Raw genomic sequence first — 15000 nt, 5'->3', positions numbered from 1 at the left:
ATGCACACACATGCGCACACACACACAAAGCACACGTGTGCACACACAGACACATGCATGCATGTGCGCGCACACACACACTCACCCAATACACACACATACAGAGACATGTACACACGTGCGCGCACACACAAAGCACACGTGTGCACAGACATGTACACACGTGTCCCCACACACACAAAGCACACGTGTGCACACACAGAGACATGTACACATGTCCCCACACACACAAAGCACACGTGTGCATGCTAAAAATCTTGCTAATAACAAGAACTGAATTAAGAATGTACCCCCCCCCACCCCCTCAAAACAAGTGTGTGTGTGAACGTTCTTTAGCCTAAATACTAATAAAGCCCAGTAGTATCAGCCCTAGTCTTTGGTATCCTGGAGGACATTGTGTACTTTGCATTGGAAATCTGTTCTCTTCCACCCTCGCCATGTTAATGCCTCTTCTAGTTCACTAATACATTTGCATGGGTGACAACACGCAGGACAAACTAGAGACGTCACATCGTATAAGAAACATGCATATTTATTTTGCAGTCAGAACACATTAAATAAAAACTAGAAATGTACTTCACTTATACAAAAGATAGATTATGTCCAATTTAAGTCCAAAATAACAATAATTTACTGTATAAATTAAAATCTCACTATTTTATTTACAATTCCATGAAAACAACATCTTTTCCCACTTTTGTCCCTGAAAGTGCCCTGCTCCGAATCCGTGTGCATTCTCACTCAGGTTTTCCAGAAGAAAATCCGGACATGTGATAATCCACAGGGAAATGGGGAAAACTAAAGAATTCTGAGCTTGTTTGAGCTCTACAAAGTAAAAAAAACGGGAGTTGTACATTATTCATCTCATCATGGACAACCGTGGCCTTGTTAAATGTGAGCTGTCCTTTTTGGTTTGGTTTTTCCGTGATTTGATGGGCTTGGCCTCGCTCGCTCTCTCTCCCTCTCTCTCTCTGACTGGAAGCAACAGTTTTTGTATGCATGAGTTTCTCTGGGCAATGTAAGCGTGACATATTCATGCAGTAATTATCAGAGACCACAGATGAGGGCCCAGGCGAAACTAGGCCCGGGTGAGGTCATCCAGACGATCTCGACCGGAAGAGCAAGATCTTCCTGGAACCGGAATGTGGCGTGTAGCCTAGGCTCCTCCTCCGGAAGAGTCTGTGATGGTCTGCTTAGACCGCCTCTTTCTGTCTCCTCACAACATTAAGAAATATAAACAAGCAACAACAACAACAAATCCACAAACAAAAACGAGTTTGAGGTGAACAACAATTACTCTAGTGTTTTCATCCTCATCACTGTTGTCATTATTGTTCATAAACGTAGTGTCAGTAAAAATCTCACACCTGATGGCAAATGAACACAATGTAGCCAACACAGTCACACCTAATGGCCAATTAGAATGCACCATAGACATGACGATCACACCCGATGGCCAATGAGAATGCACCGCAGACATGACAGTCACACTTTACACCCCTGCTTTCGTTTCCTTGTATGTGTGTTAATACATACGGGATGATGATCTCTAAAGGATCATGTTCAGAGACTCATTCTTAATTATCACGTGTAGACACATCTGGACACACTTAAGTACTATATTGGGACAATCTGAAGTAAGTGCACTGAAATATTGACATCTGACAACAATTATTTTTGTGGGTCCATGCACAACCAACACTCATTAAAGCGGCTCATCATGTTGACGACGGCGTAGACACTTTTGCACATCTTGAGTTTACGAACACGCCACTGCAAGTTGCTACACCCACTTCAGGATGGAAGCTCTAAGATCAGTGAACAGTCCAGAGGGGGCAGTGACCCGTGCCATTACAGGCTGCCCTACCCTGACCCTGACTCTGACCCTGACCCTGACCCTTCTGTACGAGATACCGCTCTCCACAGCAGAACAACGGAAATGACTGTTTCATGGTCGAGGACTCCCGGAACCCTGGAAGAGGAGGCACGGGAGAAAGAGCAAATTGTTTCGGAGGAATATTTTGCCGCATTTGTGGCATGGAGATGGAACGGAAGTGCTGTGATGTTTGTGTTGGTTCCTAGACAGAAGCTGCTCGCTGTCTAAAACTTATGGCAGGGCCTGTGTGATGCATTCAGGACGCTCAAGAGCACAGCTGGATTAACCTCAACGCTAATATGGGGAAAAAAAGACTAAAACGTTCATCCAACCTCATTTCTAAACTCTACTCATCTAGGAATTGTGGCATTGAAGCCGCCCCCCCTCCCAAAAAAAATAAACAAAAACATTTTCCAACCCTTAAGGCACTTACAGACACCAGACACAATAAGATCACAATAATCCAAACCCAAATAAAATAAAACCAAAAAATGTTTAGAGAGGTCCAGGAGATCCCTAATGTTCTGACCATCATCCAGGCTGTAGCACTCCTGGGTTTTGTTTGTAGCTGTATTATTTGGTGTTTCACCGCTAATCGCGCCTACGTCAGAATCTGTCTCACCAGGTCCAGCTGCACGACCTTTGTTTGCCAGTACACCTTAGGGTCATGTGTGTTCACCTCAGGAGACGGGGTCATTCTGTTCACTCAGAGATGACCTACATAAGGAAGGCAAAAAAGGGGCTGAAACAGAATCGTGTTTCTGTCTCCCAGAAAGGCTGATTGTCTGCGATGGCTTTAAGGTGGTTATGTGAGCCGATTCACGTTACAGTGTGTTCCAGACAAGGACCCTCTTTCTTCAACACAGATTGTTATCAGGAATCGGCCTTCAAATGTCAGCAATTGCAAAAAGAACCTGAAGAAATCGCTGGGCCTCCCCATTGCCCGATAATCATCTGGACAGTTGAGTGATGCTTCGTCATGGTTACAGTGTAGTGGTGGGAACCATCGCTCCTAACATGCCATCACCAATCAGACTTTGGAAGCCCCCTCATTAGATCAGACATGATTGGATGAGATGTGAACTGAAAGTTATTTCATTGTCCAATGAGATCCAGCTCTTGTGGTCCAGTTTAAAACATTTTGGTCCAGTTCCTCACCAAGTGCTCAACCTCATTGGCTGGACCCTGTGCCAGTCCCTGGCAATCAGTCATTAACTGGGTGAGTGCCTTCTCTGTAGTTCCTCAGCAGAGTGTGTGTGTGTGTTTGTGTGTGTGTGTGTGTGTGCGTGTGTGGAGATTGTGCGTGCATGTGTGTGTGTGTGTGTGGGGGGGGGGGGGGGGGGGGGTGCAGGGTTGAGTGCATGTGTGTGTGTGTGAGAGTGTGTGTGTTCCATACAGGCCCACAGCAGTGTGAGGGTAGAGGATCCATTACTTTCCCACCAGTGGGCTGAGATCTCCGTGATGGTTCTTCAGTTTCTTCTTGAAGAGCGATATGGTGGAAGGTCTGTATAAGATGATCCAGGGCTCTGACACAGCGCTCTGCGAACACGCCTCGGTGCCACTTATGGACGACATGGTGGGAGATCTGATACACCAGGAGAAGAAGAGCGTTAGGAGACACGCGGACGTGAGGAGTGAAAGCAGAGAAGGAGTGAGAAAGACACAAGGAAAGAAAAAGGTGCAGGCACAGGTGAAAAAGAAAATAAATTCAGAGGAAAGAAAAAAGAAGAGATGGAAAAGGGGTGGAGAAGGCAAAGGAAAGAGAGAAAGAGAGGGAGAGAGAGAGAGAGAGAGCAGGGGGAAGAGAGAGAGAGAGAGAGAGAGAGAGCAGGGGGAAGAGAGAGAGAGAGAGAGGGAGAGCAGGGGGAAGAGAGAGAGAGAGAGAGGGAGAGAGAGAGAGCAGGGGGAAGAGAGAGAGAGAGAGAGAGAGAGGGAGAGAGAGAGAGGGAGAGCAGGGGGAAGAGAGAGAGAGGCCATGTAAAACATGCCAGGAACATTCTGTAAAGCAGTGACGGTAAATGTGTTCCAGCTAACAGATGCAGCATTAAGGAACATCCTTCAGCAGGAAGCTACGATCTCTGCACACCTGCAGCTGTTTACCAGGGTCTCAGCATCTACCCAGCTTACACACCGCCATGCATCACTTCTATTAGTGATGGCAGACAAACCTCTTAGAGCAGCGAGGATACCGAAACAAGCAGATACACACAACTGTGTTTGCTAAACCCACACCAACATATTATCGGAGGGGGTCTTTTTTGCACTGTATTATTGTCTTTATGCAAAATATTATGTTATATTTTAATCACTGTTTTCCACCAGTATAATTACCCATTGAGTACAGGTTCTGTGGTCTGAGTCTGACCCATGTTGACACACTGTGCATTGAGTCCGGTAGGATCCAAGCCATTGTGTGTCATACAACACGCATATAAGGTTGGTGTAAATAATGACATGGCCAGTCAGGATGCCAAAAAAACTAAAGATGGAGAAGTTGGAGTGTGAATCCATGTTAATGTGTAAGATGTGATATACGTACTTTACAGTGACATGCAGAAGTAGCTTAGCAACCATAGCAATCACAGTTAGGCTTAGCAGGGCGGCCAGGACGTAGATGGTCCACACTGTAAAACATGGAAGATACATTACGTATAGAACTACCACTCGAGTCTCGAGATCACTGCAACGTACAGAGACATGTCTGTCCAGCATATCTGAACCCAGTGCACACGAGACATAAGGTCAACTAAGCAGTGAGGTGAGGTAAGGAAATCAGCTAATGTAATCAACCCGAGTAGGCTACGTTAATCAATCCCAGAACGAGTAGGCTAAGGTAATCAACCGCTGAGTAGGCTACATTAATCAATCCCAGAATGAGTAGGCTAATCAACCCCTGAGTAGGCTACGTTAATCAATCCCAGAACGAGTAGGCTAAGGTAATCGTGGGTTAGGTTTGGTATAAGTCCAAAGGACAGCACATAACTGTAACTCCAAACGGAACAGGAGGAACTGGGGTGACTCGGGTCTAATAGACTCAGACTCGGCTATAGACTCAGACTCGGCTATAGACTCAGACTCGGTTCTATATCAAACATCAGAGGAATCAAAGAATGACAGCAATGCCCAACAGAGGGAGCTGAAGTCAGCATGCAAACAGCACCGTATTCCCTGGACCCTGGAACACACAACGACATACCTGGCATGTCGTGCTCCGGTTTTCCGGGACTGGACGTGATCACGTATAAGATCTCGGACGTCTTCTCGTTTGGACCTCCGTGGGATTTCTCCGTGGTACTGCCAGATCGGGGCACCACTGTGCTGGCATTCTCTTCGTCGATTTCCTCCTCCTCCTCAATGGCTCTGCTGCTTGGGTCTCTGAAAGCTAGGAGGAAGATGAACAGCTTAACGGCCCTGACTGGAGAAATAGAAAATATAACCAAAAACATAACAGAGTGGGTAAATAAAATAAACATAAGCACAGGTAATATAGATTCCATAAAAATCAGCTTTAGTTAGAATTTCTTATATATTATGTCTTGGTTTCAAATAATAACATGAATCTTAATATGCCGATATTATTCAAATATTGATATTCCAATGTTATTTCTCTTACTCATTATTGGAATAATACATGGACTATAGACGTGCCGTGCGCTCCGAATGCCTGAATGGTGGAGAACCTGTGACGGAGGGTGTGAACACCACTTGTTTCTCAGGGACATCATTTCCCTCTGTCAAAATACATCAACTAAACCCAGAGGGCAAAACCGCATGGCACGTCTGCCCGTGACCTGCCCATGACCTGCCGCCCAGGTTTTTGCAAGTTCACCAGAGAAACAGTGCAGGTGTGACATATCTGACATAAGGTTTGTTCTGAATGTCAGCACACAAGCAAAGCTAGAATGGGTTTGACTGTTTGTATCGAAATACACAAGATCAAAAGAGACAAATTTTCATATAAAATGTTTCCTTAATAATTTATGTAGGACAATACAGCAATTGTGAAATTCAGTGAATTTTAACAAAATAACTGTTGCTGATATAGTTGTTTTTTTTTTAAAGTTGTGAATTAAAGGATACAATGAATCAAAAAATGAATCAATAATAAGGTCAATTATGATCAATTTGATTTATAATTTCATTTCTGATAATACATCTTCCAGAAAGCTGGTGTCTCTGACTCAGCTGTAGAGGCTTGACAAGCCTCATGCATATGTTAAACAAAAATCAAATATTTATGAAGTGCTATTCTTCCAATATTCAAACACAAGGAATTTCTTGAAATGGCGCAGGGTGACGTGCATATTTCACAGGCAGTCCTCCAGGCAGGTGCTGCATTTTCAGTCTCCACTTTTACATTCTGATGTTTGGCACCCAAACACAGTTCCAGGGACATCATGTACCACCACACAATTATTCTTCAAATTGAGTGAACTCTTCGATTTTCCCTCTCTATCTCTCTCTCCTTCCTTCTCTCTCTCTCTTCCTCTCCCTCCCTCCCTCCCTCTCTCTCTCTTTCTCTCCTTGCCTATTCCATTGTACGTCTCCTGTCCTTCACCTCCATCTGCAGGTGTGTCTTGGTGGGAGACACGAAAGCTGCAGACAGCTCTGTCTTTATGAAGCACACCATGGACACAGGGAAGGGCGATGGGACGTTCCACTAAGCTCCTCTCTGACGGCCTTGTAACCATGACCACCGCCATGACACCAGCACGCTCCGCCTTCTACGTGTTAAACCACAGGCGAAGATGAAAGAACTTCAGCTTTTGCATATTAAAATACATCCACTGTCGAAAATACGCTGATGTCCAGAATCTTCTGGTCTAGTAATACACTACTCTGTGGACATTCTGATCACTCTGATCACTCTGTGATAACTAGGCTTAACAAAAACCCATGAAATATGGCAAACCTCACCATGATAAATCATTGAGAAGCCCTGAGCCTGGTTTGTCCTGTCAGAGTAGAAGTAGAGAATCACAAAGTCGACGGTAATGTTGACCGCTTCCTGTGGGGGGTTCCGTCCATCGAATCTAGCCACCACCTGATTGGTGTATCCATCCAGGAGCTCCACCATATCTGCCTGGTCCATGATGTTGAAGAAGGTGAAGGTGAAGAGGAGGACCGAAGCACCTGGAACCTGGATGAGCAGGACGGAATCACCAGTGACATCACAGTGGAGCAACTGGTGATGTCATAATGCCAATCGGCATGTGGGACAGATGAGGAACTGAAGTGGGCAGTGGTAGCTCATTGGTGAAGGTACTAGAGTAGTAATCAGAAGGTTGCCAGTTCATGCCCCACTGCCATCAAGTTTCCCCTGTTGGGCCCCTGAACAAGACCCTTAACCCTCAATTGCTTGCATTGTACTCAGTCATAATTGTAAGTCACTTTGGGTGCCAGACAAAATCATGGAACAGGAGTTTGTACCTGGATGGTCCAGTAACAGACACGCCCGGGGGAGTACTTGTCTGGGAAGTCAGGAGAGTAAATCACACCTGATGGAGAAGTGTAGTTTCCACCACATGAACCCACTTTAGCTAGAGAGGGAGACATGCATGCAGTTCACTTACATGCTATAAGAATCACAGGACAGATAATTAATTTATGTTTGAAAGGTGACCAGAGTAACTGAGCAAACAAAATGTCTTTTGTTGTAGAACACAACACTTTTAAATTCTGCTAAGATCTTGTTTTGAGAGAACATTTGTGTTCCAAGTACAGACAAAGTAATGTTCATGCTTGAGTCTTAGAATGCGTGTTAAACTACACTAGAACTATCCGTTCTGTAGCTCAGGATTAGAGGTGCTCAGTAAGACACCATGTTGGAACAACAGACATCAGTGTACTCAGACTCACTGTCGAAGACGATGACATGGCCGTCACCGCCACATGGCTGCTGCTGGTCTCCAAAACACCCATGGCTGCATTCCAAACCAGGGGCGTCGCCATGGAGATGGTAGTCAAGGTCGTTGCCACAGAAACAAGCATAACCTGCCTCCATTCCTGCAAGCTATAAAAAAGGGGGCAGGGGGGGGGGTGTCAGGAATTACATCCTAATTCCTGGATGTCAGGAATTACATCCTCACTCTCATGCCAAAGCAAAACTACCGCTTTGTGTGCTGAAGCAAAAAAAGATGCTTCTTAACAAAAATGACCGGGACAAGACTATGAGAGGGCCACCCCATCAGCAAAGACGTGCAGGACAAATGATCCAGTTTAGCCGTGTTTGCAGGGTTTCGCTGGCAAAGGGAGAAGACTGGGAATGGCTCTGTCTGCTCCCTGCACAGGAATCAAGTCCCAACACGAGTGGGGCAGTGAGTCACCCCAGGGCAGGGTGTCTCAGAAAGCCCCTCAATACCTTCCTGCCCTCCTCCAGCTACGCAGCTGGAATGTGTTGAGGTGGTCCCGGGACTCGGTGCTGGGATTCGATGCTGGGACTCGATGCTGGGACTCATGGAATATTTAAATGACCACTGACCCTACTTCAACATTAACGAAATGAAAGTAGCACTTATTGTAGGGTTTTGTTTATTGTTTACTACACTGATGTTGACTGCTCCTATGTTGACTCTAACTCTAGTACTTATTGTTTATTACACTGATTGTTGTCTGTTATAGAGTTTATATGTATTTTATACTTCTAGGCATCAGCACTGATCCCTGTATTCTACAGTATTCTAGTTCATTGGTATATTGGACTCTGACCTACTGTACTATACTAGGATGTATCTATGAGGAAATGACAAAGCACTTTTATAAATCGCTCTGGATTATTGTGTCTGCTAAATTCTGCAAACGTAAATATAAATGTATTCCGTGCTGGTACTCAGTCCTTTATCTTGTCTGATAGTCGTATGATTGTCTGATTGTCGTATGATGGTTTGATTGTCTTTTGTGATAGTCTGTTGTATATTTTGCACTGTTACTACCAAGATAAAGTTGTTCCATTGCATGAATGGTTCATGTTCTTGGGCTTAGCAGAGAGAGTGCTAATACAGTAACACAGTACTCATATATATACATAACAAGGCATGACCATGTAAAGATTACAATGGCCATGATACCATGTTAGGACTACAATACCCATGATGCACTGCTCACCTTGTACCTCTGGTTGCGGCAGAAGCTGATGCAGTTCTGCACAGTGAGCTTCTGGGAGGTGTGGTAGCTGTTAGCCAGGGGAGGGGGGTCACCACTGTCCTTAAAACAGCCAAGAATACCTGGCACTGAGACGGAGAGAGAGAGAGAGAGACACACACAAAGAGAGAGACAGAGTGAGAGACACAAAGAGAGACAGAGAGACACAGAGAGAGAGAGACAGAGAGAGAGACAAAAAGAGACACAGAAAGATAGATACAGAGAGAGTGAGAGACACAGACAGAGAAATAGAGACACAGAGAGAGACAGAGAGACACAAAGAGAGACACAGACAGAGAGATGCAGAGAGAGAGTGAGAGACACAGAGAGAGATAGAGACAGAGAGAGACAGAAACACACAGAGAGAGAGAGAGAGAGACACACACACAAAGAGAGAGAGAGAGTGAGAGACACAAAGAGAGATGAGAGAAATAGACACACAGAGAGACAGAGAGACACAGAGAGAGAGAGAGAGAGACAGAGTGAGAGACAAAAAGAGACACAGAAAGAGATACAGAGAGTGAGAGACACAAAGACAGAGAAATAGAGACACAGAGAGAGACAGAGAGACACAAAGAGAGACACAGACAGAGAGATGCAGAGAGAGAGTGAGAGACACAGAGAGAGATAGAGACAGAGAGAGACAGAAACACACACAGAGAGAGAGAGAGAGAGAGAGAGAGAGAGAGAGACACACACACGGAGAGAGACAGAGAGAGAGTTAGTTCACATTTTCTTTCATCAAACAGTGGCTGACTAAGGCCAACTGTTCCCTTGGTTTGTGCGATGTGGAAGATTCACCGTGCTCACATGAACACATGACTCTGTTCTTTATATGATGACTGAATGAATCGGTCTTGTAAGTGTGACCGTAAAAAGACAATTATATTCAATTCACATAATTTACTTACTCATCTTACAATGACTAAAGGAACACTGCCAGGAAGATGACACACACACACACACACACACACACTCACACACACACACACACACACACACACACTCACACACACTCACACACACACTCACACACACACACACACACTCACACACACACACACACACACACACACACACACACACTCACACACACACACACTCACACACACACACACACACACACACACACACACACACACACACACACATTCACACACACACTGAGCATGTGAGTGGTGCTGTTTACTGCTGAGATTCTCTTAATTGAGAGCAGACAAAGAAAGAGGTCTTAATGGTTTTGAGTGTGTGTGTGCGGGGTGGAGGCAACGGAATCTGAAAAATCTATTCAGCTTGGATGAGTCTCGTCCGACCAATGGCGCAATAGAGAAAGGAACTCTGGTGGTGGGGGGTCTGGTTAGCCATGAACACACTGAGTCTTTGGAGACTAGGACATGCCAGCAGGACCTTCACAATACACCCCCGCCTCCAACACACACAGCCTGACCCGGACTACATCCCACTGTGTCACTATCTAGAATAGTCTAGAATATTCCATCCCTAGGCACTACAGTCATGTCAGCACATGCTTGCTCGGGCTCTCACACACACACACACACACACACACACACACACACACACACACACACACACACACACTCTCTCTCTCTCTCTTTGGTTCACTGCATGAACACTCTGTTTTGCTTTCATATGAATGAACACTGTGGATTAGTCAGACCTCACACACAAACACACACACACACACACACACACACACGCACGCCATTTTCACCAATAGTGATACAGCTTGCTTGTGCTTTTTCCTTTCTGATTACATTAACACTCACAGAAATGTCATTCAACATGTTATTAAATGTTTATCAGTTATAAAGGCTTTTTTTCTGGGTTGCTCTGAATTGACATATGACCAGAGTTCCATCTCTGTCTCATCAGTTATCCTGCAGCGTGAATGAATCATCATTAGTCTCTGCTCTTCTCCAAACACAAACACCTCTGCTAATCCAGCCTCTCCTCTACATCCAGCAAACTCCACCTTCTACAGATCTCCAGCCGCCAAAACACCGCAGGATCTGGAGGAAGGGATCAGTGTCGGAGCCATCCGTCCACCGGTGGCAGGCGGGAATGCTGGAGTCAGGTCAGATCAGACACGGAGGGAGAAACCCAGCACAGTAATTACAGCGCTGCCTTTTAGAGGGTTTTTTAACCACAAACCCATCTTTCAACTTTGACCACTGAACCAGGCTGCTGGAGGGCGTGGGGGGGGGGAAGAGAGAGTGATGGGGAGGGAGATAGAGAGCGCTTTGCCTTTGTACACTGCAAAAGAGAAAGATAAAGAGAGAGGGAGAGAAAGAAAGAGAGAGCAAAACAGAGAGAAAATTAGGCAGATGGGAATGGAAAGAGAAAGATAGGAGAGAGAGAGAGAGTGAGAGAATAAGAGACAGATCAAGTGAGTGAGACACATGTCTCCTGGCGTCCTCTCCGGCGGGACTTGAAAGCCATGTGCTCCTCACTACAGGCCTGCCGTGAGATTAAAGGCTGCAGTGTTTCTCCATCTGACACAAAGATTGCTCCCCACATCTTCAATTTCCCAACCCCTATCCTCTCATCACGTGCAGGGTTTCCTGCCCCAGGACCCAGGGCCTCGTCTAAGGGCCTCACACAGTTGGTCCTGTTTGAATTCATTTTATCGTTGCCACTCCAAAGAATTATCAGCTCACTAAACATGGACAAAAGAGGGCGAAAGCAAAACATCACACTGGACTGAAGTACATCTGCAGAACCAGCATGCAGATGGAGAGAACAGCAAAAAGAAATTACTTTAAAGGCTCTGAGAAATCTTTTGTTTTTCTAAGGTAACATGAGGTGTTGCACGTTCTTATCTGAATCAACACAAAGGCGGCTAGTGTTATGATCCATATTACTCTAAAGAAAGTGTCAATAATGCAGCAAACTGTGACATCACAATTACAATGACATCACAATTAAGTTAACGGAATGTGGAACCTTAGTCTCTATACATTACACAAGGATGTTTGTAAACACAGAACAGAATACACACCCAACCATACACACAAAAGCTGTCTCACAGATGGCTGTGTGTAGCTTTCAAGTGCAAATAGAGATGTCTCCTACATAGAGGGGTTGGCAGAAGCTTGGTATGACTGTCAGAGCTAATCAAAGTGTATCTCAGATCAGCAGTTTCATAAGGCAATATACAATGACCACATATACACACACACGCACACACACACACACACACACACTCACACACACTCGCGCGCACACACACGTGCGTGCACACACACACACACACACACACACACACACACCAGCTTTTCACATGCTCTCTAGTTTTTAGTCACAGATCTTCTATGGAAGGCAGTAATTCTCTACAATGGCATCAGATTCTTTTCCTAAACACTTACATTTCTGCCAGAGCAAAGCAAAGTTTATCTCAGATCAGCAGTTTCAGAAAGCTACATGCATGAAGCCTAAACAAACCAGGCCTATCCGGAACTATCTGGACACAGTTGGCTCTAATTACGGATCGAAAAGCATTTTTCTTCCTTTTACTCTGCTAAGCAAGTCACCACAGAAACCCTCAAGGGCACCTCCAGAGTGAGGAAGAGTGAGGAAGAGGAGTGGTAGCAAACAGCCATTAGAAACATCTGATAAAGGACTGAGAATCCCTGTTTAACCATTATTTAGGGAAACGCCACGTTAAAGCTCTAAAGAAAAGCACTGCTTACGTCACCTGGAGCACAGGCAGGAACATGACTTTCATGTACATTAGTTTTGCTGTCAAAAACAGACCTGTTATTAGTACACTGACAAAAGGCAACTTCAAAATGGCTTTGAAGTTATTTGTGACCCACCTTTCAGCGCCTATGATTTCTAAATGGCTAATTTTGCTTGGCCAGCAGCAACAACAAAAAGTACTTTTAGACTTACCTGGAACCAAACATTTAAGCCCACCTGTAATCACGAATGTACAACATATTGGTAAGCAGTAACCACAAATCTCTGAGAACTTTTAGAGGATCAAAGAAAGAAACCACAAAAAACTCACTAAATGTAGCATCAAGTTTATGACAAAATATGACGTGGTTGGACAGTGGAGTTGGAGCTTAACACAAAACACAGAAGTCATGTCCCAACTTAAAAATCATTCAGGAACAGAATCAACACATAAGCCTTTACGAAAGCAAACACAACTCAAGCTCGCCACAACAAGTTCTACACAAACCCAAAATAAATCCCTCGCCCCTGCTAACAAGGCAGACATCACTAGCAAGACCTTAAAATAGAACAGAGGTCCTCCTTCACCTGGGGTAGCACAGAACTCTGGGAAAGTACAGCCCACCAGTCCACCTGCCAGAGCGCAAGACCCAAGGGGTACAGCAGGCTGAGAAGAGGCTTCCAGAATGTTCTGTAGTTTCCCTATTGTTCTTCTTGACCTGACCCCAACATGGTACAGTTAAAGTTTATGGAGATCACGATTCTTACACACTTGAATCCATCAGGTGTCTAATCTCAGTTGCCATGGATTAATAGTGGTGTTCATATTCAGATCATAACTGTTCATAACGGTTCAACCCCAAGAAATTCCATATGGAACCACAAAAACTGCACTTAAATATTTATTTTACAGTATTCTGGGAAATAAATACAAAAAACATTTTGTCACAAATAAACAACAGTTTATTGCAACCCATTTCCCAAAAGTCTCCAAAGCCCTTCCAGACGAGAGCTTATTCAAGGAACCGTGTCCAATCAGAAGAGCACACAACAAGGAACCGCATCCAATCAGAAGAGCACACAACTTTAATTCAGGTCACAACTTCCTGTATTAATTCCATGCGTACAGGTAGATTTCCAGGTGGAAGCCAGTATTGCCACACCTACCTCTTCCCGCACACACCTGATCATTGTTTCCCTCATCACTGATCCCCTACTTAGGCTCCCCTCCCTCACACTCACGTCGTGAATTATTGCCAACCTGATGTTGCCTGACTACAAATACCTGCCTGACCCCTCTGATCTGTTTGATTTAACAAATAAAACCTCTTGCAACTGGATCCCTCAACCTAGATTTTTGTAACCAGTCAAAAGGACAAACTCAACAAGACAGCAATGAGGAAGAAATTTTAAGTGGAACCAGATATGGTCTTTGGGAAACTTCTCAAGACACACAGTTAATAATCACCCATCTTCGGTGGGGCTTGTCAATGCCTGTGATGTCACGGGTGTAATACTGGGAGATTCATGGGTGTCTCTTTCTCGTCCCTGTGTTTGGGGAGCAAAGCACTGCACAGCTGTGCTCTCCGGGCCACAGGCTGCACCATAGGCTGGAAGCGCCACAGTACTGCCAATGGGGAAAAGAATGCTTTAACACTGCAGTTTACTTCAAACATGAGTGTACCAGAGCTCCATCCAGGAAACCAAACCTTGAGCCCAATCCAAAAGCTCAGAGAGTCTTAAAAAGAAACGTGTGAGCGGCCTGGTCCGCGATATTTCGTCTTGATCCAGCGAAACGAGTTCCATGTTAAGTTGTCGTGCTTTTGCATATGAAGACTCTAACCAAAACCAGAATGATCTGTACTCTTTACTGTGGATGAATAAAAGACTTTTTCATCCACTTTGCCTGAAGCCTTTGGACTAGATCTTGAAATGCAGCTGGTGTCCAGCCCCCCAGGTGTCCATCCACGCAGGTGTCCAGCCACGCAGGTGTCCAGCCACGCAGGTGTCCAGCCCCTGGGTCAAGCTCCAGAGATCCTCTCAGAATCAGAATGAGAACTGTCACCCCGGAAAAATGGTAAGACTCCAGGGAAGTGGTTTTGGGAAAGAATGTGAAGCATTTTTGGTTTACATTTGGAGCATCAACATGAAAATGGCCATTTTGGGATCTCATCAAAAAGTTGCGTTCCATCAGGTGTGATGCTCCACAATGTTAAGACGCAGGTGAGGGAGGACAGAAAAAGGCTGAGCAAAAGAATGGCTGCGGTTTCCACTCTTGCCAAAAC

General features: G+C 45.0%; 1 protein-coding gene across 1 annotated transcript in view; it reads right to left on the bottom strand.

The window, feature by feature from the left end:
• Positions 1-3223: 3223 nt before the first annotated feature.
• The window catches only part of kremen1 (kringle containing transmembrane protein 1), a 47063-nt gene continuing 35286 nt past the window's right edge, over positions 3224-15000 (bottom strand). The window contains exons 4-10 of the mRNA XM_027027749.2: positions 8981-9105; positions 7736-7889; positions 7307-7416; positions 6794-7016; positions 5073-5258; positions 4416-4500; positions 3224-3461 (exon numbers count right to left, since the gene is read on the bottom strand). Of these exons, the coding sequence (XP_026883550.2) occupies positions 3305-3461; positions 4416-4500; positions 5073-5258; positions 6794-7016; positions 7307-7416; positions 7736-7889; positions 8981-9105 (1040 nt within the window). The 3' untranslated portion in view covers positions 3224-3304. The remainder of the gene's footprint in view (positions 3462-4415; positions 4501-5072; positions 5259-6793; positions 7017-7306; positions 7417-7735; positions 7890-8980; positions 9106-15000) is intronic.

This window comes from Electrophorus electricus, chromosome 9 (assembly GCF_013358815.1).
Source record: "Electrophorus electricus isolate fEleEle1 chromosome 9, fEleEle1.pri, whole genome shotgun sequence".
NCBI lineage: Eukaryota > Metazoa > Chordata > Actinopteri > Gymnotiformes > Gymnotidae > Electrophorus > Electrophorus electricus.
The sequence above is the reverse complement of the archived record's forward strand: the minus strand, read 5'-3'. Positions and strand labels throughout refer to the sequence as shown.